The sequence below is a fragment of the Denticeps clupeoides genome, chromosome 7 (genome assembly GCF_900700375.1).
Source record: "Denticeps clupeoides chromosome 7, fDenClu1.1, whole genome shotgun sequence".
In the NCBI taxonomy this organism is placed as follows: domain Eukaryota; kingdom Metazoa; phylum Chordata; class Actinopteri; order Clupeiformes; family Denticipitidae; genus Denticeps; species Denticeps clupeoides.
Window position 1 is genome coordinate 13,316,336 of NC_041713.1, and position 27,151 is coordinate 13,343,486.

Here is a 27,151-nt window from a genome sequence, read left to right on the forward strand (position 1 = left end):
ACATGAGGTACATCTGCGAGCATCCACTCTTTTTCCAAAACAGAATCCTGGTCATGGTATATGGCCTCTGTATGCCATTCCAAAACATCACATAACCTCCAGTGATGGTCGTAAAATTCTCCCACACCAGCCACTACCTTGATTTACCACTCAAGACAACCAGGATCAGTGTGAGGAACTATGTCCTTGTCAAGGTTCAACGTCCAAACTGAAGAGACCTCATTTGCTGCTGAATGTGCAAAACCACTTTTTGCTTTCTGTGGCATAACTGTGAGCCTTCTTTTCCACAGTCTCTCAGCACCTCTCACAGGGTCTCTGAGAAATTGCTGTTTGATAGATGCAGGATGGTAGATGCTCCCTCTAGTTAGGAATCTGAGATGGACATCGGTCAGCATAAGGTGTGATCTCCTGTTTTTACCCGTATTCCACTGTCAAAATATGACATTTATTTCTGCTGGATGAAGAATAATATGAACGTGTGTTTGAATAAGAACAATATCTGAAATGTGTATGCCCAATTGACTATGATAGTATGCATGTGATGATAGTAAGGAAACCTTAACAGCATCATAAAATGACAATTAGTGCTTAATACCTTCCGTAAAGTGGCTAAATGTTTGGTACAATGTGTGCAATATGTGCAATTATCAGGGTGTGGTTAAGCACAAGTCAGTTTCTGTCATCACGTATTGTAACAACATTTCTGTCTAGCCATAGTAAGGATAACTTACCCAGAGCATGACATGGATCCCTATGGCTGTCTTATGGTAACACTTTCTGTAAAACCTGAATGCCTGGTCTGACCCAGATTGCAGTCTCAGTGTATATTTTTTCAAAATGACAATGAGAAAAACACACGGTGAAAGTAACGTGATTCGAAGCTAAAAACAGCTTTGGTCATTCCACTTTGAACCAAAAGAATGAAGGAAAACCCATCAGACATGTCTATCAAGTCTGATGGAGACTGTGAAACTCTCACAAGTCACTATTTTGTCCTTTTATTCATTTCATTCACTTCAAACTAATAATTTCAACTTAATTATTTAGGGGTCACACAGTGGTGTGGTGGTTAGCAATGTAGCCTCACACCTTTAAGGTCACGAGTTTGAATCCCAGGTCAGACCTTGTATGTAGAGTTTTCATGCTTGTGAGGGATTCCTCCAGGTTTTCCGGTTTTCTCCCACCGTCCAAAGGCATCACATTAGGTGATTTGCTGATTCTGAATAATCCATAATAGCGAGTGTCTGAGTGAATGCTGTCTGTGTATGTGCCCCTGTGGTAGTCTAGCACCCCACCCAGGGTGAGTCCCCACCCTACGACACCTGAGAGTAGGGATGATGGGATTCATTCTTTGCTAAATGTGTCGTTATCAATGAGCAATTGTAATTGTTTGACAGGCCTGAATAATGGAAGCTGATACTGTAATGGACTGAACCTGGTGTCACCTTCTTTCTAAGTCACTGATAGGTCAGTCAGGTCACCATAGTTAAAAGAATCAACCCAAGGATTAAGAGCCCTCTCTAATATCATTATGTTTAGTGAATTTACATATTCTTTTATGTGTGTGAAACTACATCGCATTGCATAATCTTCCCTTTTGCTTTCTCATGCTGTCTGGCATGCCTAAAACAGGCATGCAAAATCTATGATTCTGACTCACCCAGTGGGCAAGGCTTTGCCAGCTACATCCATCACAGTGTTGCCAAGGCAATTGTCAGATTTTTTGCTCTGGAAACAGTCAGCCCTTTGTTGGAATGCGGGACATAAAAGATAATGGGCTGGTCTTCAGTCAAGGAATGCAGTGCAACCGGCCAGGCTGCACACACACACACATATGTCTCCCTCAACAGCTGACCAGTCTATCGATCATCATATTGGCAGTGTTGTCACCACTCCCAGGCACAGCCAAATAGTCCCTCTCAGTAAAACCTGCCATGTTGGGTGACCCTCCTCCACACGATCTGTCCTGGACCCGATTCCAGATGCTGTGGAAAGGATGTAAGAGTTAGGTACAGTCCAAGGACTGTAGCAAATAACATTTGTTTTGTCTGCTTCAGAAGACATTTTTCACACTTGTCATTCACATCCTGTGCCTCAGTCAATGTAAGGAATTACGGATCTGATGGGTCCTCTGGTGCCAGCAGGGTGGCATGTGTGGAAATGTGGTAGGGTGGTTAGTAGCCTAGTGGGTAACACACTCGCCTATGAACCAGAAGATCACAGTCACAGGTTTGAAACCCCACTTGCTACCATTGTGTCCCTGAGTAAGACACTTAACCCTGGGTTGCACCAGGCAGCCTGTCCCCGAAACTAATGGAACACACTGCTCCCCGGGCAGCTTTCATGGTTGCCCATTGCTCACTAAGGTGATGGTTAAATGCAGAGGACATGTTTCGTTGTGTCACAGTGTGCTGTGCTGCAGTTGTTTACAGTGGCAATCACTTAACTTAAATGTGGTAAAATGAAATTGAAATATGTAAGAATAAGTAAAAGCAGAATACAGATAAAATCCATTTTAGTGGAAAAACGGTATAGTTTTTGGTGTGCAGATATAACATTTGAACTTGCTGTTATACTATAACTTACTATATAGAATATAAATGAGATTTTTAAGCTACTTGTCTAGGCCAGGGTCACATCATTCAGTCCTGGGCATGGTGTCAGTGTATTAGAACATTAAATCCTGACACTGACATTAAACATTCTGCGGCACCAGGGAGTAGGTTATTTTTCATTAGCAATCTGATAGGTATGTTCGAAGGGAGAACAGGTTGTAGAAAACAATGAAAGAAACGCTCCACCCTCACACTGTGACATCAGCTTCTCAATCCTCATGCATATGCACAAGCCCAGGTTACGGTGGAGAGGAGAGCAGACTTTTGCACATTTACACTTCAGTCCAGACATCTGTGAACATCTTCCACAGGACGTGAAGTACAGGACGTACAGGTAAGATTCTCACATATTCACCAATCAACAATCAGGGCATAGGCTTTGCTGCATTTGTTTATCATGGATTTATGTCAAATTGACACTTTTAATCATGACATGCGCTGGTTTTATAGCCTTTATGCAAAACTATCTGTAGGGATGGCAGTGACAAATGTGTTTAGAAATGAACTCACACATGGTGGCTGGTTACAAAAGAAAAATCGAATAAAACATCCATTATGTCAACTTCCTTGTAACTTTTAATTAACTGGCAAGGCTGATTGTTAATTGTGGCTGTAATTTAATATTTCTACATTAGTAACTTAGTATTGGTTTTGAAGAAAAGAGGTTTAATTGACCTAATTAATTTACATTGCGACACATTGTCACACCTTGAGAAGGGTGTGGCAGAGATGGCGCGCTAACCTGAAAAGGACCACTGACACATTTCTATTATTTTTTGGTGATCAACATTTTATTGGGTACCACTGATATGTTAATGTAACATAATTTTAAATACTCAAGTTACACTCTTCATCACAAGTCATGAGGGTGTTTCATAGTGCATGGCAGCCCGAGTGGAGTTCTGTTGTCATTGTCATTAAAATGCAGAATTCTCAGATGCAAATGAAATGTTGGGGAAATGCTGCCACTAAATCAGACGAGAATATTTACTAAGGGATGACTTCACTGTGCAGACTGGGTTCACCTGCTGTGAATAATGGACTAAACGATATGGGCGTGGGCACATCTGCCCTTTTCTCAGCGTGCCACCTAACGTTTTCAACAAGAGGCCATGCGAGCTGGCCTTGTCCTCTGTCAACTGCTGTGACTATAAACCGCCAGCATGGATCAATCAGACGTCTCTGTATGGACTGACACCTTCACAGTGCTCCCTTTTTAGAAAGACCTTGCAGTTGGTGGGTGATTGGTGTATTTGAGACTAGAGAGGGTTGAACCATACTGGAAACGGAGCAGTCGAGTATGCAGAAGAGCAGCATTCCGGTTGTGCCCAAGGGAGTAGGCCTGTTTCCATTAAGGGCTCGTCTCTCAATGTGTCACCGAAGATGACAATCCCTGACAAACCCGGAAAAAAAAAATTGCCCCATAATGGTGATAATTTTGCTATGTATGAAAATCATAAACCAGGCCAAAAAGGATTTGTGGTGCATATAAATTGTACTTTGAGCCTGATCTCTAATGCCAGCAAATACCAGGCTTTAATAATAACGTTTTAAGAAAAGAAGCATTTGTAGAACATATCTGCCCTCTGCTGGTTTTTCACAGAAAAATATGGACACTTCACATTTTTTTCTTGTGTAGTGCAGATATCATGGTGCAAATATATCACTCTGACCTGTGAAGATTCCGAATGCCAGCACTGATTGGCATCGATCAAAACACAAAAAGTGATTTTTGGCATGCAGATGGTGGAATGAACTTCACCTACATGTCAAAACATCTGGTTTGCTGACTTGGCTCTTTCAGATGTCCTTAGATTAGCACCAGTAGATTCTACTCTACCAAAAAATGGTGTTCATTTTGAACCTGTAGCAGAAAATATTCATTAGTAAAAAAATCTAAATTTGTAAATCGCTCTGGACCAGGGCATCTGCCAAATGCAGTGAATGTAAATTTAAATGTAACAAGACTTTTATATTTTTGACCTCTAGTCCTGGAAATGGCTTCAGAACGTAAAATGGACCCTCCGCCATATGTCATACCAAGTAAGTCTTCCCCGGATCCAGAATTATACCTCAGATCAACACATTTTAATTCCATGCCAGCTCTCTAGTGCTCAGTTCTCAGGTTGTGTCGACCACATGGACCAAAAGTCAGGAGTAAGAACAGAATGAGGACTGGAATCTAAGAATCCTGGTCCCAGAGGACCTTCTTGCCCAGAACTTTACTTTGATGGGCTCAGGCCTTGCTTAACGACCTAAGCTGTGTGAAATGAAAAGTTGCTTTTCCAGGAGCAGCATTGGGCAACTCGGCTGTAACCTGTCCCAGGAAGGTTCTTATTCCATGTCTTAATAAGGAGAGGGTCATTATTAACAGCATGTGGCAAGTTGGTGGCTTTGAATAGAAAAGTGCTGTTTGGAGGTATTGTTCTGGACCAAAAAAAAGGGGCATGGCACTACAGTGCTACTGTTCCACGTAAGAAAATGTTTTTTTTTTTTTTTATCTTTTCATGAATGTTATTATTGGAGTAACAAAAGAATGATTAGGCAAGAATGATGGATGGATGGATGGATAGATGGATTTTTTCTTAAATCTCCAGATTTCTGTGCAGAATCATTTGGAACAGTTGTCACAGTTCGGCTACTGTAATCTATTGAGCTCTGTTCCTGATTATGCACTGGTTATGCACCATTTTCATTTCAATTAATTTTGTTTAAAATTTGGCCTCACAGTGAAGGTTGTTTCGAGGCTTCTGTACACATTCGTTTAAAGATGAGTAGATTTATGGTGTTTATACTGCCCCCTACTGTACAGATAAAATCTTTCTCACTGCAACGTTCGTGTGCATAGAAGAGTTTTGGTAATTTAATGCTGACTACTGTTAAAACAAGCATTCATAATTCCTAATGATTATATTTTTTCAATAAAAAATAAATTATTGCGAGTTGACTACATTACGGAAAATTAGTGAGTTAGAGAGTATTCAAGTACAGTGTTGTCATGCTGTCATACGTTTTTGTATGAATATTGGCATGCTTTCGATGAAAATCTTTGAACTGTTGATTTTTTTCAGTGGAAAACAAAGGTGACAGTGATGTAAGGGTGTACCATGTGCACACTCCTTTCACCCCGCCCTCGAGCACCATAGAGCGGCTCCCCGATGCCAGCGACTCGGCCTCCCAGCCTGTCTCAGCTTGTGAGTATATTGGCTGCTGGTGATGGGGGTGAAGGTGCATATATTTATCTATTAATTCTCAGATCATTACCCCTTCAGATCATGACCCCTTCAGACCCCTTGAATCAAACGTGTCGATCATTGGCAGAATAAGATAAAACATCCGAATTCTGCTCTCTCTCTCTCTCTCTCTCTTACAGTTCAGTCACAGAGAGCGCAGAAAGAAAATGTCCCAAAGTTTGTGAGCACAGACAACGAGCTGCACCGCTCTCCAGCAATGACCACCTGCATAAACTGTCAGCAGCAGGTCCTGACCAATGTGACCTACAAGGTGGGGGCTTACGCCTGGCTGATGTGCATCCTCTTCATCCTGTGCGGGTAAGAACAAAAACTGAACTGCGCCCATTTTGATGCCAACCCGAAACTCAAGAGTTTGCCTTTGTTCCAGGTTGGTGATTGGCTGCTGCCTGATCCCATTTTTCATGAAGCACTTCAAAGACGTGTACCACTCCTGCCCAAGGTGCCATCGGGTGCTCCACGTGGAGAAGAAAAAATGCTGCTCTTGACCTTCATCCTCACCCTGACCTTTCACTGTGTCAACATGGTGTCTCTGACCCCTGCTGTAACCACACCAGTGACACTGGTGGCCAGAGAGCTTTCTGCCACTATTCTTTAGGTCATCTCATCGCGAGGAATTAAAAAGGAATCGGGTTATGAAGAATGTTGATTAAAGTGTTAGATGGAAACATCATCAGCGGTTCATCCAGGTTTTGTGGTCACTTTTATTTTAGTAAATGATGAAATAATTATCTAAAAAACACGTTGTAATATTATGAATTTTTTTCAGTATTTTTTTAATTTGGTGAAAGTGTAAGATTTTGATTGAATTTGATGGCACTGCAGAGCCAGATTTTTAAAAATATATATATGTATGTATCTCATATTACATTTGTGTTAAAATAATACATATCACATTCTGAATGGATGTGCACACATTTTGTCAAGAATGGTCAGCATTAACCATGTTGGTATATAGTCTCCTCTTTTTAAGCTATTTCTTTAAGCAAATTACTCAAGCCTCTTGAGCACAATGATGCATCATTGTTGGTTCTCCAGTGAAAAACCCCTTAGCCCATCTGGAAATGTGTAGATCATGGTTTAGTCTATTAAACTGCTTTTACAGCTCCATTGTAGTGTTTCATGTACATTTTTGCACATATGGACTCAACTAATTTCGGGATCAACAATTTTATAAACTGATTGACTTTACACACAACTTTATAGAAAATTTTATTCAACATACATTTTCCAGCAAAAGGCAATATACAGGAATAGTTGTCGTACACTTCTGCTACAAGGAGGAATTAGACGGGGAGGAGAAAAAAAAAAAAAAAACAAAACCAAAAAAAAACAAAGATGTCATCTGTAGGTCATCTTCGTACTGCACTTAAACAAGACAAAACCTTAGCAATTAGTTAACAAAAAAAAATAGGATTTAAAATTAAACTACACACAATGAATATGAACATCTGAATTTATCTGTACCCAACTTAAATTTTACAGGTTTCATTCTTTAAATATACAATTTAAATGTCTTTACAAAGCCAACTATGATCTATGGAGCATTCCTTCTGTGTATTAAAAAAATAAGAACAGATGAGGGAATTGCGCTATTGGTGCGGTTTCTTTTTTTCCTTTTCTTTTCTTGTACCAGTCTACTGAACACCTTAAACCTCCTATCAGCACAGGGCAGTGCAGGACATAGAGACGGCGAGCAGAGGTCAGCCTCTCGTCCTCTGACAGAGCAGAGACCACAGCAAAAAGAGGTGCTGGAGTGGCAGAAAAAAACAGAATGAGAAAGACAGGAGTAGTAACCCGAAAAGAAGTGTTTTTTTTTTTTTTTTTAATATGCAAACCAAAAAACAGGCGAAGTTTACATTTAACATGTGCTGAGAAATGTAAATCCTTTGATAGTAAGTGCCAACGTGCAAGATGAAGTACAGACAATTTAATTCATTTCTCATTTATTTAAAACAGATGCTGTGGATCTTTTATTTTTGTTTATTATACAAGGTTTGCAGAGAAAAAAAAAAAAAAAAAAAAAAAAAAAAAAAAAAACCCAAACTGAATTCCTCCAACCAAACTAAGTGAGAAAGAATTGTGTAAACATGAAAATTGACTAGTTGCACTAAGGGAACAGGAAATATGACCACCACTTCAGGGCAACTAGCAAGCCTCAGCCATTTGCAATGATTTAAGGATCGACATCCACAACTTGCAAATGGCAATTTCTTTTCGTCGCCTCCCCCTCACTATGCAGCAGCTTTCTTGCCGAAACAATTCAAAATTAAAAGGACAAAAAGAAATAAAGTCTAAAAGTTCAAACTGTCCTCCCATTTTGTTAAAATCCAATTCATCCTTCCAGACAAAATAGGCAGTCAATAGTTAGAGAAGCCAAATCAAAAAAGCCTCAAAAGGAGATGTAGAGGGGGGAAAAAAAGAAAAAAAAAGAAAAAAAAAAAGAGAAAAAAGAAAACAGCAGCAAATCCATTGCTGAAGACTTCATACATGGTGCCTGTGTACCCAGACAGCAGGTGTTAAACAGTGGTGCACACAAGGAGGTTTGGTTAAAGTCTTTAGTACGGGTGGAGTTGGGTTGTTGTGGTGCGACTGGTCAGTTGTGGATCTTGATCGCCTTTTCCAGGTATGTGTAGCGGCCTCTCTTTGGAGCTTTGTTGAAATGGTCGAGTCCTAACCAAGGCCTTGGATGTGACATGTTTCCTAAGTGGGGAAGAGCAGAAGAAATACTCTTGAGCATTTTGGCATCAGTTGCTGGGCACGTAGCTGAAAGGGGGAATGTGTGTGTGTGTGTGTGTGTGTGTTAGGGAAGGTGAGGGTACCTGGCTGTGGCTCGAAGTCTTTCAGATTCACCTCGTAGTCATCCTCATTAATGTACTGATGCCTGCCCATCATCACAATCGCAAACTTGAACTGAAAATTTTATTCACAGAAAGAAAGTGTTTTTATTGTCTCACGAGTGGCTTTGCTAATCTTATAAAATACTATTAAGATGCATAGAATATTTGACTATAATAATGATTGCATAATCCCATTGTAAAATTATAAATAAATTTAATACATTTCTTCAAAGCATTTATATACAAATCTAACTAACCCTAGCTTTACAATGTTTTTACCTTCTCAAATTCCTTTTCTTGGATGTCAAGCATGCTCTGAATCCTCCTCATGACCTCTCTGAAGGGCTCACCCTTAAGGAGGAAACAGAAAAAAAAAAAAAAAAGTTAGCAGCACCCACACCATAGCTTACATCTATCTGCACTCTCCTTCATTCTTACCTGACGAATCTTCAGCAAGAATGGGATCCCGAAGGTGCCAAAGACCTCCTTGTGGAAATGTGCAACAGGAATCAGCATCTCAGTCTCCTTGTCTAGGTCCACCTGGTCCAGAGGAATTTCCTAACAAAAAGTAAACATTTTAATTCCATTCTTGAATGAAAATGTGAGTTAAAATGAAAGGGATCTCATGAAGAATCTAACCTCTATTCTGAACGTCCGACTGGCCGCAGGAGATAAACATTCTAGCAGTTCATCCTCTTGGTGAACTCCAATAATTTTGTAGCTTACAATTTCTAACAGCCTGGGGAGAGAGGCAGCAGCAGTCACATGCAACTCTGCACTGGGCCGGCACAAGCCCAAATGTGTAATAAAACCCCAAATCCTGCTACAAACACAATGAGGGGAAAAAAAAAAAAAAAAAAAAAAAAAAAAAAAATTATAATGAAAACACTACCTCAGCTTCTCAGAGCCCTTGTCGGAGAGCTCCACAGCCTTTTTACATTCCTCCAGTAGGTCTCGCACACAGCCATGTTTGTCAGGGTATAGTGTTATTTCCTATCAGAGAAACCGAGAAAAAGATGAATGAGAGATGATTCTCATCACCCAGACTACAAACACAAGCGTTGTGCCCACAACACAGTGGGACTCATTTCGTGGTAGTGTTGTAACCTTTACCTCCTCACGGAACTGACTGTTGAGCCATATGGACTTGAAACTCCTCCTGTTCTCAAAATCTGTGATCTTCATTTTTAGCTGAGGAGACAAGTGCAAAACATAGCAGCACATACACAGTCATTTACATAAAAAATACATGTTCACTACAGAGGCCTACTTTTACTGAAACTACATCTTTGTGTGTGTGTAATATAAAACATAAAAAAAAAAAAAAAAAAGCACACCTGCTGGTAGTACAGTTTCTTTGGCTGCCGTGGCTTGAAGAACTGCAGCAGGTCTCGCAGGGTGCCTTCATAGTTGTGCCTGAGAGGGTTTCCTGGGCCATCTCTGTAACTGTGCATAGGAAGTGCAGAAAACTGATTAGAAATTAGTTAAAAAAAAATAAATAAATAAAAAATAAAAAAAAAAAAACTTGAAAAAAATGAAACGCACCCCTGGGACTTAAAGAACTGCAGCAGCATGGGGTCTGTGTTTAACCTCTGTGCAACAGTCTTTGCAACCTGCAAAATGAACAGCTCATGAGCAAAAAAAGAGGCTTTACAATCAGAAGTGTGTGTGTGTGTGTGTGTGTGTGTGTGTGTGTACACAATTCAAAAAGCACATTTTGCAGAAAACTTCACCTGGAAGTAGTTCATTCTGTTAGACAGAGTCACAACAAAACCAGGGTCGTTGTGTATGGTTTTGTCACAGAAGATGACATCCACACGGTGGTACAGGTCTCTGAAGTAGTCCTTAGCTGTGGGTAGCTCACTGGTATCATTTTCCGGGTCATCCCTGATTATGGGTAGGGGGGAGAAAAAAAAAAAAAAAAAAAAAAAAAAAAGTAGCTTGAACACCATAGTACATAGTCTTGGGTACATTTACGCAGTCCTAGCCTGTAAAGACAGTCAAACTAAAAATGACTGAAAACTGGCCACAACAGAAGAACCTACACAAACCTCACTTACTACCATTGTGTCGTGAGCAAAACATTTAAACAGTCCCCTGTAACTACTGAAGTTGCTCTGCATAAATGTAAAGGTTATGTAAATCTAAACATGCACTCAAGTGGATATCTGGAAATCATTAAAGAGAAAAGGCACAGCTGCCTTACTTCTGGAAAACAATAATATCGCCATCCATAAGCTCATCCAGAGCTTTGTCCAAAGAGACGTCATAGTCTTGTATCCGCTCTGTTAAATTCGGTTTAACTTCCTGTAACAAAAGGCACATGGGAAACATACATAATATCAGTAAAGAAACCTGCAAATGCCACTGAAATGTTCAAACTCTGGAATGCCTATTTCATGAGCCCTCAGTGCATACACACCTCATAGAGGATAAGGCTAGTTCCCTGCTGAAACCCTGCTCTTTCACACATGACAGGCAGCAAGTCTCCTGTTTCAACACAAAACAGTTATTTACATCACCGCATCCAGACGTCTCAACAGACGGGTGGATCACAAGAGGCCATTCCAGCAGTGGACTTACGTATTTTACAGGATATAGGTGTGTAGATATGTCCACAATAATTTAAGCTTCTGGTTTTTGGGTCATACATCTTCAAGAACAACATGACGTCATCTGAAAAAGGTGACAAAGTAAAAATATATTGTATATTACAAATGAGCATGACCTGACTACACAAATAAACAAAAGCTTATTCTGTAAAGGTGTAACACACACACACACACACATATACAATATATACATCTGTGGATTAACCTTCAGCAGGAAGTGGGGGGTATTAGGAACGCTGGAAATAAAGAACATCCCACTGCCAGAACTCAGATATCAATAAAAGGAACATCTTGTGCTTGCTTATTAAAAAAAAAAAAAAAAAAAAAAAAAAAAAAGCAAGGACGGAGGGAAATGCTTCTCAAGCTTGCATCAATCACCACAATCTAATAAGTCTTCTTGCTAGCTTTCAGCTGAATCGCTGCACGGCGATGACAGAGCCAGAGCCTTTGGTACTCACGGTCTTTGTCGAACTTGGGTAACGTGGCACCGCTGGCTGCCATCTCTGGATCTACTGTTTCCAGAAATATTGTCCATGGGTTTTCGTTGTCACTCAAGTCAATCATCTGTGCGACAGGATGGGGGGGTTGTCAGAGGCCATCGTGCACAAGCGGACACAGAAACTATACTCTTCTGAAACTATGGCATGCAGCAATCAGGAAACTGAAGCTCCCGCACTTACGGACTTGTTGCAGTCGGCCTCGTAGTCCAGCATGGCCGGCCGCTTTGTGCCATTGCTCCGGGCCTGCATCGGCCACAGTCTCATCTGGTCCTGTGGGAAACCCTGCAGCAGATCAATTTGACACTAAAACACCTCAGCACAAACACACACTTTACACACCCACTTTGATGCTGGCTAAGGCTGTAGGCACTGAATATAGCTGCAGCGGGCAGCTTCTCCCCTCCTCCTTCCATGGGAATGCTTTCATTAAGTCAAAGGCTGGCATTTCTTGGCAAATTCCAATATGCACAGTTCCAGTAACATGAAGCACAATCTCATTAAATCTGATTCAGGCTGAATTGTAACATTATTAGATACGACATGGTGTCTGTTAGTGGACTATCACACAATGTGCAGGCAAAAAATCTGCCCAGCATATCACGTGATTTAATGCTTTGTTAGCAAAAAGAGATTTGAACAGATATTTGACCTACTTCCAAAAGGAAGAGCTTTAAAATGCATTCAAGCCAAATAGAATCAAGTATTTCAGCCAATCCTTGCTATATTTTCAGTTTCCATGTGGTCTGTGTGCAAAATAGAGATGGTAAGAGCCGAGTGTACCATGGTCTGAGAGAGATTCTGGACAAACTCTGCCAGTGTAGAGCTCTTCAGCACTTTGAACACTGTGTACTTCACTTTCTCCTCGTCGTACATGTCATTACCCTGGTGGCCGCAGAACTGATCCTCCGTTACCATCTGTGAAAGCAGCAGAAAGCTTAGAATAAGACTACCATCAGGAGGGTAGAGTCAGCCATCAATCAATCAACACTGGAAACCGGAACATTGTACCAACAAGGTACTTTGTGCTGGCTCTAGCAACAAGATTAGATTCCAATTAATCATTTTGTAACCAGCTCTAGACCAATATGGCTCGCATGCTGCCTTGAGACAGACTGATGTGTGAGGGAGGGTTTATCATCTGCTAATTTTTTACAAGTGGACGAGCGATAGTAAATAACAGGTCATGCTCAGCAATTATTATTTTTTTTTTATTCACCATGCAATCGGTCATTGAGAGTGGAGAACCTACAGTGGCTGTTGCCCGCACCAAACGTGAGAAGTGTTGCAGTGCTTGTACAATTTCTGGCAGATTGTCTAAATTTAAGTCTAGTCCTTAAATAAAGCTGTCATTTTAGTTTTTATTAGTATTGGGTCACATTCATACTTATTTTAGTTGACTGAAACCTGACTAGACTAAAAGTCTGAACATTTGAGTCAGAATCATCCAGGAATATTTTAGTGTAGTTTTAGTCAGTGAAATTTGAATTGTATTGTTTTTAGTAATGCAGTTCTACTTAACCCAATCATATATTACAGAATAAACAGTGGCTTTTAGTCAAACCCACTGCATAATTAAAACAAGGTTATTACATTATAGACTTAAGAATACACATCCTGTTTCCTTATCCGCTAGGCCACCACTGCACCCAAATACAACCAGCCCTGCATTATATTTACTAGAGCGCTGCAAATGGCAAATTCTCGCCCAAAACTAATGTCACGTGCTGCTGGTGATTTTTGTGAGGAGAGGACACTTCTGCAGTAAGACTGTATAATCAAAATCTCTACTGTTGGCCAAATTTACATTGCATACAGTTTAAACCACGCAGCCTTAATATCGACAGTGCATCACTAGAGGAAATGTTGCAATATACTATTGTATATGCAACGCACGTAATGTATAATGTATCCTCACACACGATAACAGCAAAACATACAAGCTCATTGAAATATGAATTTGGAACTAATTGAATAGAACCAATAAAAGACACCAAAAAAAAAAAAAAAAAAAAAAAAAAAAAAAAAAAAAAAAACACACACACACTCATTTACAACATACCAAACTCTCTCGAACTGACCTGCACTTGCATGTACAGGTGTGCCTCCTGCCTCTCCTTTCTCTTCTGCGCCTCCACCCGCTTCTCCTCCTGCAGGCGCTCCACCAGCTGCTGCGGGATGTCCATATCGGTCACCGGCTGCAACACTTCACCTAGAGAGAGAGAGAGAGAGAGAGAGAGGAGGGGAGGGGAGGGGAGAAAGAAAGAATTTTACAGCATCAGAACCCTGGTACACCGCCACTTTCCGTGAGCCCCTGCAGTTCACAGAAGAACGTTCACAGCCCCCCCATCACACTTCAGCTCTAATCAGCCTGAAGCTTTTTATGGACTGCACCAACAACTCTGCTTGCCATCTCTGTGTCTCACACGGCAATCTTGGCTGACGTGATAATGCTGCAGGTGCATGCAGCTTACTGTGGTAGCGCGCCGGTCATGCATTTGAACAGGAAATGTTATATACCCCCAACAAACGTCTCACGGCATGAGCGTAATACCGAAATGAAGAATTGGCAGACGTGCTCAGACTTACTGAGCTTCGACTCCCGGATGTACACCAACATGTATGCGTTTGTGCAGTGGCGCACGGACAGGTCGTCGTCGTGGCCTCCGTAATTGTGTTCAATGGCCTCCTCTTTAGTGCACCGCGAAACCACGTCGTCGTCGAACTTGCACCACTGAAAGCAGAGCAAACGAGGCAGTTCATTATCCTTCCAAAGCCCTTCATCAACACGCTGGCCGCACTTGAAATGACATCCAATTACCAGATGCTCACCACTGCTATCTTTAGTTTGGTGGCCAAGTTACAGAACAATAATTATTTGGAATCATTCATGCCAAGTACAGCCAGTCTCGTTCCAAACACAGACAAGGAAACCCAAACACATGTTACTTTAATAAATACATTCAGTGCCCCACAAAAAAAAAAAAAAAAAACGACACACATTGGACTGGGTTTAGCTTTGATTACAGCATGCTTTTCACTAACCACTTAACAAATCACAACCTATCCTTAATAACCAGTCATACTTTTCAGAAATCTCCATGTAATTAAATGTTCCATTCAACATGTTCTAAAATCCATATAAATGAATTTGACATTTCCACAATGTCACTAGTTCCCAAATTCATGAATATGGATAAGAGAACAAGATGCAAAACACAAACCAATTAATAATAAATAAAATAGAAAAAAAGGGTTCTCACTATTGGCTCCGTGACACTCACTTTGCCGTCTCCTTTCGGGTTAAGATAGACGACGTAGTGACCGCCGTGGTTGTCGCCGCTGTGAACAAGCACGGCATGCAGGATGTAGTTGGCTGGGTCCTTGACGTCCGGCTTCTGCAGAAACTCATCCAGAGGTAACTGCTCAGGGAACTCGAACCTGCCAAGCACAGAGACAGGCTCAGCTAACCTGATATCCCAGAAGCGGCTTCCATTTGCCACAGAGAGGGTGAAGGGCCTGCGAGCCGATCCTCTCCGTAAGCACGAGGAGGACCAGAAGTGAACTGTTCTGCAGTCACCTTGAGTCACTCAGCAGGATATTTAAAGCAACTCCATTTTCTTTCGGTACTGTCAAACTAGATCCCTCTTTCACGCTCCCAGTTTATACCAATTCAATGTAAAAAAAAAAAAAAAAAACAAAAAAAAAAACAATTTACATTTTATAAAAGGTATGCACTACTGGTCCAAATTCTTTACACCACCTCACTTTACACAAACACAAAAAGTAGAAATCACATTTTATTCAGATTAGGCTTCCATTACTCCTTTGTTCCTATAATGAGTGGCATAATATAAATGTATGTTAAGGACAGTGATGAGTAACATCTAGAACAGAGCTGTTCAAATTTGGGCCTCAATATGCAGACTTGGTTTAAAGTTCTCCAAAGAAGCTGATTAGTGAGACTTGCAGGAAAAGGATGTATTGATTTCTAAAACAAAAAAAAAAAAAAAAAAATGATTTGAAGAGCTCTGGTCTACGACCTTGTGCCTAATACTGAAACGCAGGCACCATACCGGTCATTGATCTTGATGTTTTGGTCAGTCTGTGGGTCATACATGAACCTCATCAACTGCAAGTGCAGAATGGGAGGAAAGGTGAGGAACTTCACGCCCTTCTCAGCTTCCTGAAACAGAGAGATGAAGCGTGGCGTCAACACTCAGGGCAGACAGCCAAGCACCACTGCGCTTACTGGGCAACGGTGAGTCAGAGCATGTGAGTGAGTGCAATCTCACCTGAAGTCCGTGCTCTCCCGCATCGTACTTGTTATCCCCATCCAACTGCTCCACTGCCACGTAATCTTTGAAGGACTCGAAAACTGCAGAATGGACAGCAGGTAAGCATATTGTGCAACATATTATGCTAGATATTACACAAACATCAAATGCAAATCACTACACACACACACACACACACGGCATGAAACAAAAAACAAACACACACACACACTTACTGTTTTTCTTTCCTTTTATGCTGAGCTGGATGTCGTAATAGTCTTCTATTCGCTCAGACCTGTAGTCTACATGCTTACACTGGATATAGGACTACAGAATGGAAGCAAAAAATTAATAAAAATAAGAGAAGAATAAAATACAGAACTTCAGTAACAAAAAGGTTCTAAACAGGAGGAGATGTTGAGCTGGACACTTACCACCATCTTCCCTCTGAACAGTTTTGGGATGGTGCCCTCCACACAAGTGCCTTTCATCTTGTTCTCGACGTTGTCCAGCAGCTGAACACGCCGAACAAAGACCTCTTATTACCCCACATTAAACAAAACATCTTTAACAATGAGCACATATCCCAATCATCACCAGGAGGAACTAGATTATTCACACTCACCACTCGGCACAACTCCTGTACATCATGCTGCATGAAACTGTCGAGAGTCTCCCACCTTTGACAAATACATTCAGGTCAACATCTAATAACCTTTTACCACACAAATACAATGAAATATTTGAAAAGATAGAACAAGTTCAATTTTGAATTTTATGAAAATCAAGTTTATTTGAAACAATTGCCAACCTTATGCCACAACAATAAACCTACCCAAACGATTTAGTCAGCTTCTTTGTTCCCACTGGCTTGTCACTATGTTGGAGTTCATAAAATACCCTTTGCAGGGCAAGAGGTACACTTTTGGAAGAGTCATCCCCTTCAGTCGGCATCATGTACACTGCCTGAAAGTGAAAGGACACCGCAATCTTGGTTACTTAAACTAAGGTACACTAAAATAATCCATTCCGTTCATTAAGTGTCTGCTTAACCAACATGGTGATTTAGATGTTTTACAATAACTGGCTGTAATGTGTGTTTTATAAATTACAATGCAACTCCACACACAGAATTATACACCTGGCATATTATTTCCATAATAAAATTTAAATAAATTTTTTTTAAAGGACCTATGAGTCACCACTGATCATACTGCAAATAGTTATAATGATTGGTGGATTATAGTCAGAAAAATAATCCCAGTTTCACAAATATTTTATGTGAATCGATTTCACAACTGTATTAAACATAAAACCACACAAAACATAAGGCTTAGAAATTAAGCCATTTATTGCACCTTTGCAGACTGTTAGGAAAATAAAATAAATTCTCTATATATCTCTATATATATTCCTATAGCAAATCCACAGAGGCCGAAATTCCACGTCTGTTCACCCCACTTCATAAAATGACACGCTGCCTTTTATGATGTTTTATTGTATAAATACGTATTTTTTTTTAGAAAATGCACCTCTTCAACGACAGCCACCTCCCGCTCAGTCACCCATGTAGAATCTATAACCCCTCTTTTGGTACAACTTTTTTTCTACAAGCTCTGCAATTGGGTGACCTGTGGTCCTGGATTTCCCATAGAGGAGACTTCAAGTGCTTCAACAGGAATAGATAAGTATGTTGTCCTGATGCCATGATCGGTTTTGGTTGTGTATGTTTCACTTTGTCAGTGCGGGTCACGCTATTCTATGGCTATGACTTTTTGTGAGTCTTCACTGTGGATTAAATGCAATGTTTGACACCGTGGTTAATGGTCAAACTGGTTAATCCCTGCAACCCTAGCTACATACACCACACACATACCAACAGAAGATCGCTGACATCAATAATAAATGTAGTGTTACAGCATATTTGACAACTGGCTGCTGTGCTCACCCGTCGCAGCTGGTTGGTGAAAAACAGTGTTTGTAGTAGGCTGTTCATGTAACATGTGGCTCCTTGGTTCTTCAAACCAACATAGCCAGTATGTTTCTTTGAATCCCACCTGTTTTTAAAAGAAAAGATCGCACTTTAACATCCACCTGACGAGGGGGCAAAAAAAATGGCTTCTGGAGATGATACTTACGCAACCCCATGTGGGGCATCAGCCTGCACATAGACTTCAAATGTAACTTTGTCATCCTCCACAAAGCCTCTCTCTGGGTCAGTCACATCCTGAAACAGGAGATAAAAGGTGTTACGTGCAAACAGTTTCTGTTGTAGAGGGTATGATATGATGATGATTATAAAATAAAAAACAAACAAGGCAAAGCACAACTTACACTCCAAGACATGAAATTGGAGAAACCCCAGTCATTCTCCTTGTGAAAGAAAAGGTGGCTGATCCTGCGACTGAAGGATTTCTCATCATCTTTGTAATTGATGATCTTCAACACAGCTTGGGCATGACACGACCACGACCTTAATCCAGGGAGGGATCAGGGAAAGAGAAAATCACAGTGACTAAGCAAACTTTAGGCTAAAAACTTCAGTCAGTCTGAAGCCTGGAATCATTTCAAGTCAGATGACAGATTGCTCCCATTTATTTACACCCCTACTTCGCAGCCAGTCACAAATGCAAGTGGAAGCAACTTACGTGGAGTCTGACTCTGCGTTACACTGAAGGAAGAAGCCTACGCTCTTCTGGTGAGGTCTGTCAGGGTAGAACCTCGGCATTACCATGATCTTCCAGGGTAAGTTCCTAACAAAGCAGGATGGGCTGAGGACAGACTCGCTCAGCCTGCTGAAACGCTCCACCACAAAGCGGAAAGTGGCCTCTGATCGCCAACTGGTATCTAGGATCACAAGAATGGCAGATATTAGAACAAAACATAAAAATTTTCCAAATATAAATGAATAAAAACACAGTTATTTGCATGCACAAATGAAATGAAGTGCACAGCACACAGTGAAATGTTTCCTCTACTTTTAACCCATCACCCTTAGTGAGCAGTGGGCAGTCGTGAAAAGCGCATGGTGTGTGGGGACGGTGCTTTGCTAAGTGGCACCTTGGGATTCGACCAGTGGTGATAGTAGTAGTATAAATGCTGCTCTATGCTCTCTCAGTAATTAACATCAAATTGTGAATTAATATTATTATTTGATCAGTAAAGGTGCAACCTCTGACTACATCTATAACAAACCGGAATGGTATTGCCTGATGAAAGCAGGAAGTAAGCAATATCTCTCACCATCCTCCATGTCTTCTTCTGTGTTGTTGTGCCCATCAGCCATGGCCATGTTCCCATTGATGACTGGATTCTGGGGGATTCTTGGGGGATCATCTGTGTCCCCTGCTAACAGAAAGCAACAAGATACACACCTTAAATGTGTGACACAAAGTCTACAAAATCATTTGCACCACTGCATGTCTAAAATGAACCGATTCAAATAATATATGCTTCAAGCTTCACAATTACATTGAGGACAGAATGCCACGCACCAGATATTAATTCACACAAACCCTGCACATTTGTACACTAACAAGTGATGAGCGTTGAGCTGAAGATGTGCACATATATAGAACCAACAGTCATACAAGAGCACAGATTTTGTACTCATTTACTTGCATATCTGCATGCTGGCAACACACTTATCACCAAAAAAAAAATGTATAATGTGAGATTGGTAAGATTTTATTATTAAAATTGCAAATTAAACCATTATTGAATTAACATAATAATGTGCAGTCTTCTTAGTCACCATTGTGTTATACTAAATGAAGACTTTTGTAACCACGTTGTAAAGATGCAATTTCATTCTGGTAAAAGCAGTGATGCAATACGTGATGCCACCCTCAAACACGGCAAATAACTACCTGGATTGACAGTTCCAAAAATAAACAAATTAAATGTACAACTGCACGATGCCCTCTGGTCGCCCACTCGTCCGCACTACGCGACCACTGAAACATTCTGTCCGACTATCAAGTTTTGGTTCATTAAAAATGGCGAGGTCCCACGCGCTGCTCCTTTATACAATGAAGCGGCGCCATGCCGTCACAGCCTTGTGCCAGTCCCAAACTGGGCCACGTGAAACAAACGGGCCTCGGCCGCCCGCGCACGACGCCAAATTCGGGACCGGTTCGCGGCCGCCCACCGACTCCCCCTCGGATCCCCGCGCCGAACCGACGACGCGTTAGCCACGAAGCTAGCGGCTCCGCCGCCCGCAGCACCCGAGGGGCTGCCGGCCGGCCAACTAATTCAACCAGCGTTGTTCGGCGAGTTCCGGCCGCGGGGAAAACGTCCTCCGGTGCAGACCGACGCTCCGTGGAGAACGTAAACAAATACGTACGCGGGCCTCAAAACCGATCACGGCAAAATGCTGTCGTCCATCTTGAAATAAATTTGCCATACACTCCCCCCGCCGTATCTGTTAACTTTTAGACGGAGCGGTGGACCACAAATGAATCGTCCCCCCCCAATCAAACAGGACGGAACCCCATAGAGCCGAAATGCTGAAAGACGCCACGAACGTATTGTTGTAGGCGGAATTAAAACCTTGCGTTCACCTTGCAACACTTGATACCTGACCCAAACCGCGCTCAGACTGCAGGAGCTGCTCCACTTTACATCACACACGGACAGGAACACGCGAACCAGAGAAGAGGGAAAAACACGGACGTTTTAACGGATAAATGCACACACACACTTACCAAAACCAGGCTGCTCATGCACAATCACGAAACTGCCAAAATCAACACGAAGTTGTCAATAACGCGTGTTGCAAACAACGTAATCCGGGTTATACGGCATCGCAACGGGCTTCCCGATCTCGGGCACGGCCCAGAAACATCACTAATGGCACCCAGTCCAGACGACCGTGTTCATTTCAAACGAACCATTCGCTGGACGTTCACGCCAACGAGGCTACGGGACTAATGTCCCGATCTAACCTCGGGATAATCGGCCTCGCATCCTCTTTCCTCGGCGAAAACGCCGCCGTAAACATCACCGACTTATAAAGAGAAATATGACGTCCTGCACTCGGGCGTGGATCCTACGGGCCGAACCCGGGGACAATTGTGTTGTTTCTGAAATGTGATTAAAAGCCCAATGTGGCGTACACTACACGTAGTTAGCCTGCAATGCTAGCGCGGGTAGCCTGTGAGGTCAAAACACGCGTTAAACGGGGCTAGCGGGCCATGGACAATGTCGCGATGCTCTATTAAATATCTATATATATATTTTATGCACGGACGTGGGTTTTCCGATTAACACACACATAAGAGTGTAGAACAAAAAAAATTATAAAACGAGTAGCAACGCTAATAAAGCGGCGAGCCGCTGCTGTGCGGCCTTCGCTTACCCTCCATCTCCATGTCCTCGGGCTCGCTGAGCTGCTGCTCGCCGGTCTTCTGCTGCTGCTGCGGAGTGTGGTGGTGGTGGTGGTTCATGTCGGCGGCTGCGGCGGTGTGATGGTGCCTGTTATCTTTGTTCCCCTCGACCTTGTCCGGCGCAGGTTCGGCGGGGAGAAGGGCGCGGGGCTGCTGGTGGGCTGCTGGGGGATGCGGAGGTGGCGTAAACAGGTCGAGCCTGGGCGGCTGGGCCTGCTCTAGTACGACCTCGGCCTTGTCTGCAGTCAGCGCCGGGAACTGAGGGAGGGAGGCCGGCGGGGGAGCGGGCAGAGAAACGCGGACGTATTTGCTCGCTATTCGCCCAATCTCGGCGCCTTGATGGGGTAACTAACGCCAACTGGGGTGGATCACCGGGTCTCCAAAACAAGGAGGCCCGCTGAATTAAATCCGGCTTTCAGTCCCCCCCAGTAAATATGGGGCACAAGGCGAAGCGCGTCCGATTCAGCTCACGCCGCGGCCGGAGCTAACGACAGAACGAAGAAAATCTCAATTCACGGGCTCCCAAAAACAATGACTAAACGCAACTTTAACTTTTCCTGCAACCCTCCCAGTCCGTCTGCTCCTCGGATTGTCCCTCTTCTGGGGGGGAGCGGAGGAAAAAGCTATCCATTCAAACCGGATTCTAACGTGAAATCGCCACCGATTTAAACTTAAGTTTAAAGCAACGCGGCCGCAGGCTCTCCTGCCTCCACAACTAGCCTAGCGCGGAATAATAAAAAAAACCAAACAAACAAAAACAAAAACCTGCAAGCGCCCCGAAAAGCTAGCGTTTTAAATACCGTAGCGAGTCTCTTTGCAAAGCCGTGTTCGCGGTGCGCAGAGGGGGGATATTTCGTTTTGTTTTTATCTCTCTGCCCGGTCGCGGCCAGAGTCCGTTCTCACCCGTTCCCGTGGTCGGCGATGTTCGGCTGAGGTAAAACTCAAAATGGCGGTCGCGCTCGTCTCTGAAATGTCACATCCGCATGGAGATCCAAACAGTCCGTCCCGCTGCAGGCGCGGGCTGCGGCGTTGTTGCCGAGCGGACGGGCGTTAAATAACCACCGTGCGTGCAGATTTTTAAAAAAATATATCTTCGGAACGTTCGTGATAATAGTCGCGCGTCAATTTTTTTAATGGTGCGCAGAAAAAGACGAAAACAAAAAAAGCCACGTTAAGGCGAACGGGAGGAACTCGAGGGGCAACGCGCCCTGCCGAATTCACACGGGAAACGATAAGAACGTTTGTTAAGTGTTGCATTGGCGTTCATATAATAATCCATGCGCAGAAGGCGGTTGCTGGATTTAATTGTCTGTACATGCTAAACAAAAAGGAACACGCACTAAAATAATAAGCAGTATGGGCTTTCATTTTTTGCAAGTTAAATAATGGCAATGAAAATTTTCATTAATAACGAGTTCTAAACTTAATGTGAACAGAAATAACAATAATTTACCTATATGCATCGTTATACTTATTACCAACTCAATAACGCGCACAGCATTAAAATGACATTATTCTCCAGGACATCCAGTTCCCTGAAAATGTGATACTTAAATGCAATGTTTATTAATATATCTGTCGTCATTAGTTATATTTACAGACGAGGCTGAATTTGTCGTATTAATCTAGGTTAGTCATTCATCCATTTGCCTAATATTGTCTATATCAAGTCTTTTTTTCTTTAGGTTCGGGACTGTGGGCTCTTGGAAACACTGCCCTCTGCTGGATATGTGGCGTCATCACCTTTAACCATGTTGGAGTGATTGATCGCCTCCTTAGTGTGGCACCTGGCTGTGAGTCTTGTAGGGTTGGCAGCAAAGGAACGTTTTGTTCATGAAGTTCATGTTGAACTAGGGAAAACGGGCAGGTGTAAAGCTCAGAGAAGGCTTTGGAAAGGGCCAAATCGTGATGTTTAGATGGATGTCTTTGCATCTCCGAAACTGTGGATCTTTGAGTTCAAGATTCAAGAGAGGTTTGTCAGTACAACAGTACGCACAGTATACCGTGTATTGAAGTACTGTTTCACACAGACCCCTCATAGTGCAATCGTAAGACATGTATATATGTATATACACACACAAAGCTATACAAAGTATATTCTGAACAAGGACAAACAGGACAACTTCATGTAACATGCTTGTAAGTGGATATGTTGGACATTTTAAACAGGACACACAAGACAAATAGGCAGGATGTTGGGAGGTGCATAAGGCTGGAGGTGTATTGATTGTTGAGTTTATCAGTGTTATGGTGATGACAGTGCATTGAGAGCTCTGACTGCTTGGGGGAAGAAGCTCTTGAAGTGTCTAGCAGTTACAGTACTGATGCTGCAGAACAGTCGGGCAGACGGTAGGAGGGAGAACAGGAGGCACTGGTGGCCTAGCAGTTAAGGAAGTGGCCCCATAATCAGAAAGTTTCCTGATTCCTGAACTGCCAAGGTGCCACTGAGCAAAGCGCCACCCCCACACACTGCTCCCCGGGCGCCTGTCATGGCTGCCCACTGCTCACTAAGGGTGATGGTTAAAATCAAAGGACACATTTTGTTGTGCCACCGTGTGCTGTGCTGCAGCGTTTCACAATGACAATCACTTCACTTTAAAACAGGGCATGTGAGGGGTGGTGAGAGTCCGAGCTCGACAGATAAGGTGAGATGGGAGGAAGTGGAACCCCGATGATGCTCTGCTGTCTTCACTATCCGCTGTAGGGCCTTCTGCTCAGTGACCAGTACACTGTACTAGACAGTGATGAAGCAGCAGAGAACTCTCTCAATGGTCCCCCAGTAGAATGACGGGAACAGGGAGGTTGGCCCTCTTCAGCTTTATGAGGAAGTGCCGACGTTGCTGGGCTTTCTTGTTGGTGGCAGGAGAGGTCGGCTCTTGTGGGAGGCTGCCCAAGGAAGGAAAACCAGTGAAATGGCAGCCGAGGCTCATCAGTGCATTTGGGGAGTGCAAGATGGCCTATATCATCTGATCCACTACATTTACTACTACTAGGCTAGGTCACATTTGTGGCATCCAAGCATCATGACTAGACCGTGGAAAATGAAGAAGGTTGTCTGGTCTTTTGTTTTTTCACTAGGGAAAGAAGGCAAGCCTGCGGTGTTCTGTTTTATTGTGGATGTTACACTGACATGTAGCTGACCAAGTGCACCCCTTCATGGAAATGGTATTCCTGGTGGCAGTGCCCTTGTTCAGGGCTATGCGCCCATAATGAATCTAATGATTCATTGCACATTGGCACGGTTGTTTGCGACGTGGCCTCACACCTCCTTTGAATTTAAATCCCAGCTCGGAGTAGGAAGAAGTTTTACTGTTAGAAATGTGGTCTGACACCTCCAAGGTTGTGTATGGGGTGCCAAGTGTCGAATGCTTATTTCCGTGCACAAAGTGCTTTCTGTGCCACAAACTGAATCATATAATGACCGAATCAATGTACACTTTTGCGTTACACAGTGCATTACATTGTTGCATTTGGTCCACAGAAAGATAAATCCCTATCACAAATAGTTCACAGAATGATGAATATTTTTGTCAATAACAATATTTTGTCCATGAATTTTCCACAAAATACGTTGTGTGATAATTGATAATGCATGTTGATGACAAAATTATATTGTATCATTTGGCAGAAGATATGGCATACTGTCATTGACAAAATAAATGGAAATTCAATTTTTTGCCATATTGTCCTCCTTTGCTTTGTATGTGTGGAGTTTGCCTGCTCTCCTCCTCCAGAAGGCACGCATACTAGGTGAATTGGTGACTCTGAATTTTCCATAAGTGTGAGTGCGTGAGGGGATTGTGTGTGGGTGTGCCCTGGGTGAGTGTCTGCCCTGTGCCCAATGTCCCAACTGGGAGATTTGTCTGTCACTTGAGAGCCCTGCTATTGTCTCATAATACAACTGTGAACCGCAAGAGGGTCAAGTCTGCTTTCTGTTCTGAGAAGTACATTACATATAAAAAGTGCACACACACCCCTGTTTGGTGAGCTGAAAATTCTTCTTTTCTTTTTTCTTTCCAAAGCTTCCCCCACCTCTTATGTGAGCTATAACATGTACAATTCAACAAACACATCTATTAGGGTAATGCAAGTGGATTCACTTTTCTGATGAACTTTCCCCTGCTATAGCAAAATGTTATGCATCAAATGAACATCAAAGCACAGAAAATGTTGACATACATGGAACACAATCGTCAAAAAAGTGGTGGAAAAGTCGGACAATATCGGCACAAAGAGAACACTATTCCCATGATGAAGCATGGTGGAGGCAGTATCAAGCATCGGGGTTGCTCTTCTTCAGTGCGGACATTTGAGTATTATAGTCTCCTTTCAGTCACTACTACCAGCTTATTAAAAGGTCATTGACTTAGCCTAACACGAAGAAGAAGCATTGCTGTGCATTTGTCATTAGAGAACGTAAAAGTACCTCACACCGTGTTGTTGGAAAAATGTGGAGAGAAAGAAAAGGGACCCGGACATCATAAAGTCCTTTTTGGATTGCATTGCTAAATTAAAAGAGGCTCATGAACAGTTTCACAGTGGCTGAATGCAACAACTTTTAGGTATGTGGTTATTAGTCACAGGCAGAGGGTATGATCAGTTGTATTGCATCTTCAACCTGAAAAAGACCAGAAAATTGGCTAATAACATCAGCTAATTTCTATTAATGCCCCCCCCATAAGATACGGCATTTAAATTCTCACTGCAAGAATTCCCGTCTAAAAAAGACCTGCAGACCTTCGTCAAGCATGTTCCAGATGATGAATGAAGACCATGAAGACCAGAAAATTGGCTAATAACATCAGCTAATTTCTATTAACGCCCCCCCCCCCCATAAGATACGGCATTTAAATTCTCAGTGCAAGAATTCCCATCTAAAAAGACCTGCAGACCTTCGTCAAGCATGTTCCAGATGATGAATGAAGACCAGGCAGGATGGATATGTATCCATGTGTTGAATGGCTGCACACTAACTACAACGCAGTTGTTTTATTGTGCACTGGGAATTTCAATGTGGGAAAATGTGAAGGAAATACCTGGGATGGCCTCAGAACAAATGATATGTGGTCGTTTGATGTAGTTTACATTATCTGAATGTTTAGTGGAATGGTGATTGGTGTGTTTTGGGCGGTAAAATACATATTTGTGTTGCTTTAAAATAATTGCAGCTTTTGAGCTGGTATGCATGTGTATTTTTAGCACGTAACTAGATATTCCACTGACACAAGTTAAAATGTCAGGTCAAAAGTGCCGCACATATAAATGCACGTCTAGAAAACAGTGTAAACGTATTTAAACACCCCCCCTCCCCGCACACGACGATACACCCAACAGGCTTACATGTTCTGTAACGTCAACATGGGCTGCGCGTAAGAATATTCACACAAGCACGTCAGCTTCCGCGTAAGTGTAAACTCGCGCTTAATTGAATTGATAATAATAAATATGGGTACACATGTACAGGGTAAAATCGCGTCGGTCGGCGCCTCGCTGGTAAACTTCTTATTCTACTCAGGGCTACGTAATAAAGTAAGAATTTTCCTGGTGGTTTTCTTTGTGTCATTCCCTAACGGATGTGTTCTTTGTCCAGTGAAAATGCGCGAACGGCCCCCGAACGGCCAATCGGCGTCGAGCTTGTTGTGCGGGGGGCGGGCACTGCACGCCAACACGGT

General features: G+C 42.5%; 2 protein-coding genes across 5 annotated transcripts; one reads left to right on the top strand and one right to left on the bottom strand.

Annotated features, from left to right (window-relative positions):
• The first annotated feature begins 2,817 nt into the window (after window positions 1-2,817).
• litafd (LITAF domain containing) lies at window positions 2,818-6,976 on the top strand. Its single transcript, XM_028986265.1, has 5 exons — window positions 2,818-2,949; window positions 4,605-4,658; window positions 5,687-5,809; window positions 5,989-6,166; window positions 6,237-6,976. Exons 2-5 carry the CDS (start codon window positions 4,613-4,615, stop codon window positions 6,352-6,354), a joined length of 465 nt encoding a protein of 154 aa, XP_028842098.1. The 5' UTR covers window positions 2,818-2,949; window positions 4,605-4,612; the 3' UTR covers window positions 6,355-6,976.
• Window positions 6,977-7,065: 89 nt separating this feature from the next.
• usp7 (ubiquitin specific peptidase 7 (herpes virus-associated)) lies at window positions 7,066-22,664 on the bottom strand. 4 transcript variants are annotated; one of them, XM_028986261.1, is made up of 31 exons: window positions 21,452-22,664; window positions 19,336-19,437; window positions 18,741-18,939; window positions 18,427-18,565; window positions 18,231-18,319; window positions 18,041-18,149; window positions 16,928-17,058; window positions 16,718-16,772; window positions 16,527-16,607; window positions 16,329-16,419; window positions 16,111-16,193; window positions 15,892-16,001; window positions 15,079-15,256; window positions 14,405-14,549; window positions 13,897-14,027; window positions 12,599-12,733; window positions 11,999-12,100; window positions 11,777-11,882; window positions 11,290-11,382; window positions 11,129-11,196; window positions 10,913-11,013; window positions 10,440-10,593; window positions 10,252-10,319; window positions 10,044-10,152; window positions 9,820-9,897; window positions 9,599-9,699; window positions 9,346-9,445; window positions 9,145-9,264; window positions 8,986-9,057; window positions 8,689-8,779; window positions 7,066-8,569 (listed from the first exon to the last, which is right to left on the bottom strand). In XM_028986261.1, exons 1-31 carry the CDS (start codon window positions 21,537-21,539, stop codon window positions 8,463-8,465), a joined length of 3,336 nt encoding a protein of 1,111 aa, XP_028842094.1. In that variant the 5' UTR covers window positions 21,540-22,664; the 3' UTR covers window positions 7,066-8,462. The 4 variants fall into 4 exon arrangements, with proteins under 4 accessions (XP_028842094.1, XP_028842095.1, XP_028842093.1 ...); XM_028986262.1 differs by having other exon boundaries at window positions 15,100-15,256; window positions 19,336-19,440; XM_028986260.1 differs by having other exon boundaries at window positions 19,336-19,440.
• Window positions 22,665-27,151: the final 4,487 nt, after the last annotated feature.

Coding starts and splice junctions, on each gene's coding strand:
- litafd (XM_028986265.1), top strand. CDS start 4,613: ATGGCTTCAGAACGTAAAATGGACCCTCCGCCATATGTCATACCAA. Junction 4,659..5,686: donor TCCGCCATATGTCATACCAA/GTAAGTCTTCCC, acceptor GATTTTTTTCAG/TGGAAAACAAAGGTGACAGT. Junction 6,167..6,236: donor ATCCTCTTCATCCTGTGCGG/GTAAGAACAAAA, acceptor CCTTTGTTCCAG/GTTGGTGATTGGCTGCTGCC.
- usp7 (XM_028986260.1), bottom strand. CDS start 21,539: ATGAACCACCACCACCACCACACTCCGCAGCAGCAGCAGAAGACCGGC. Junction 19,441..21,451: donor CGAGGACATGGAGATGGAGG/GTAAGCGAAGGC, acceptor GCTTTCTGTTAG/CAGGGGACACAGATGATCCC. Junction 9,898..10,043: donor AGAAACTGTACTACCAGCAG/GTGTGCTTTTTT, acceptor TTGTCTCCTCAG/CTAAAAATGAAGATCACAGA.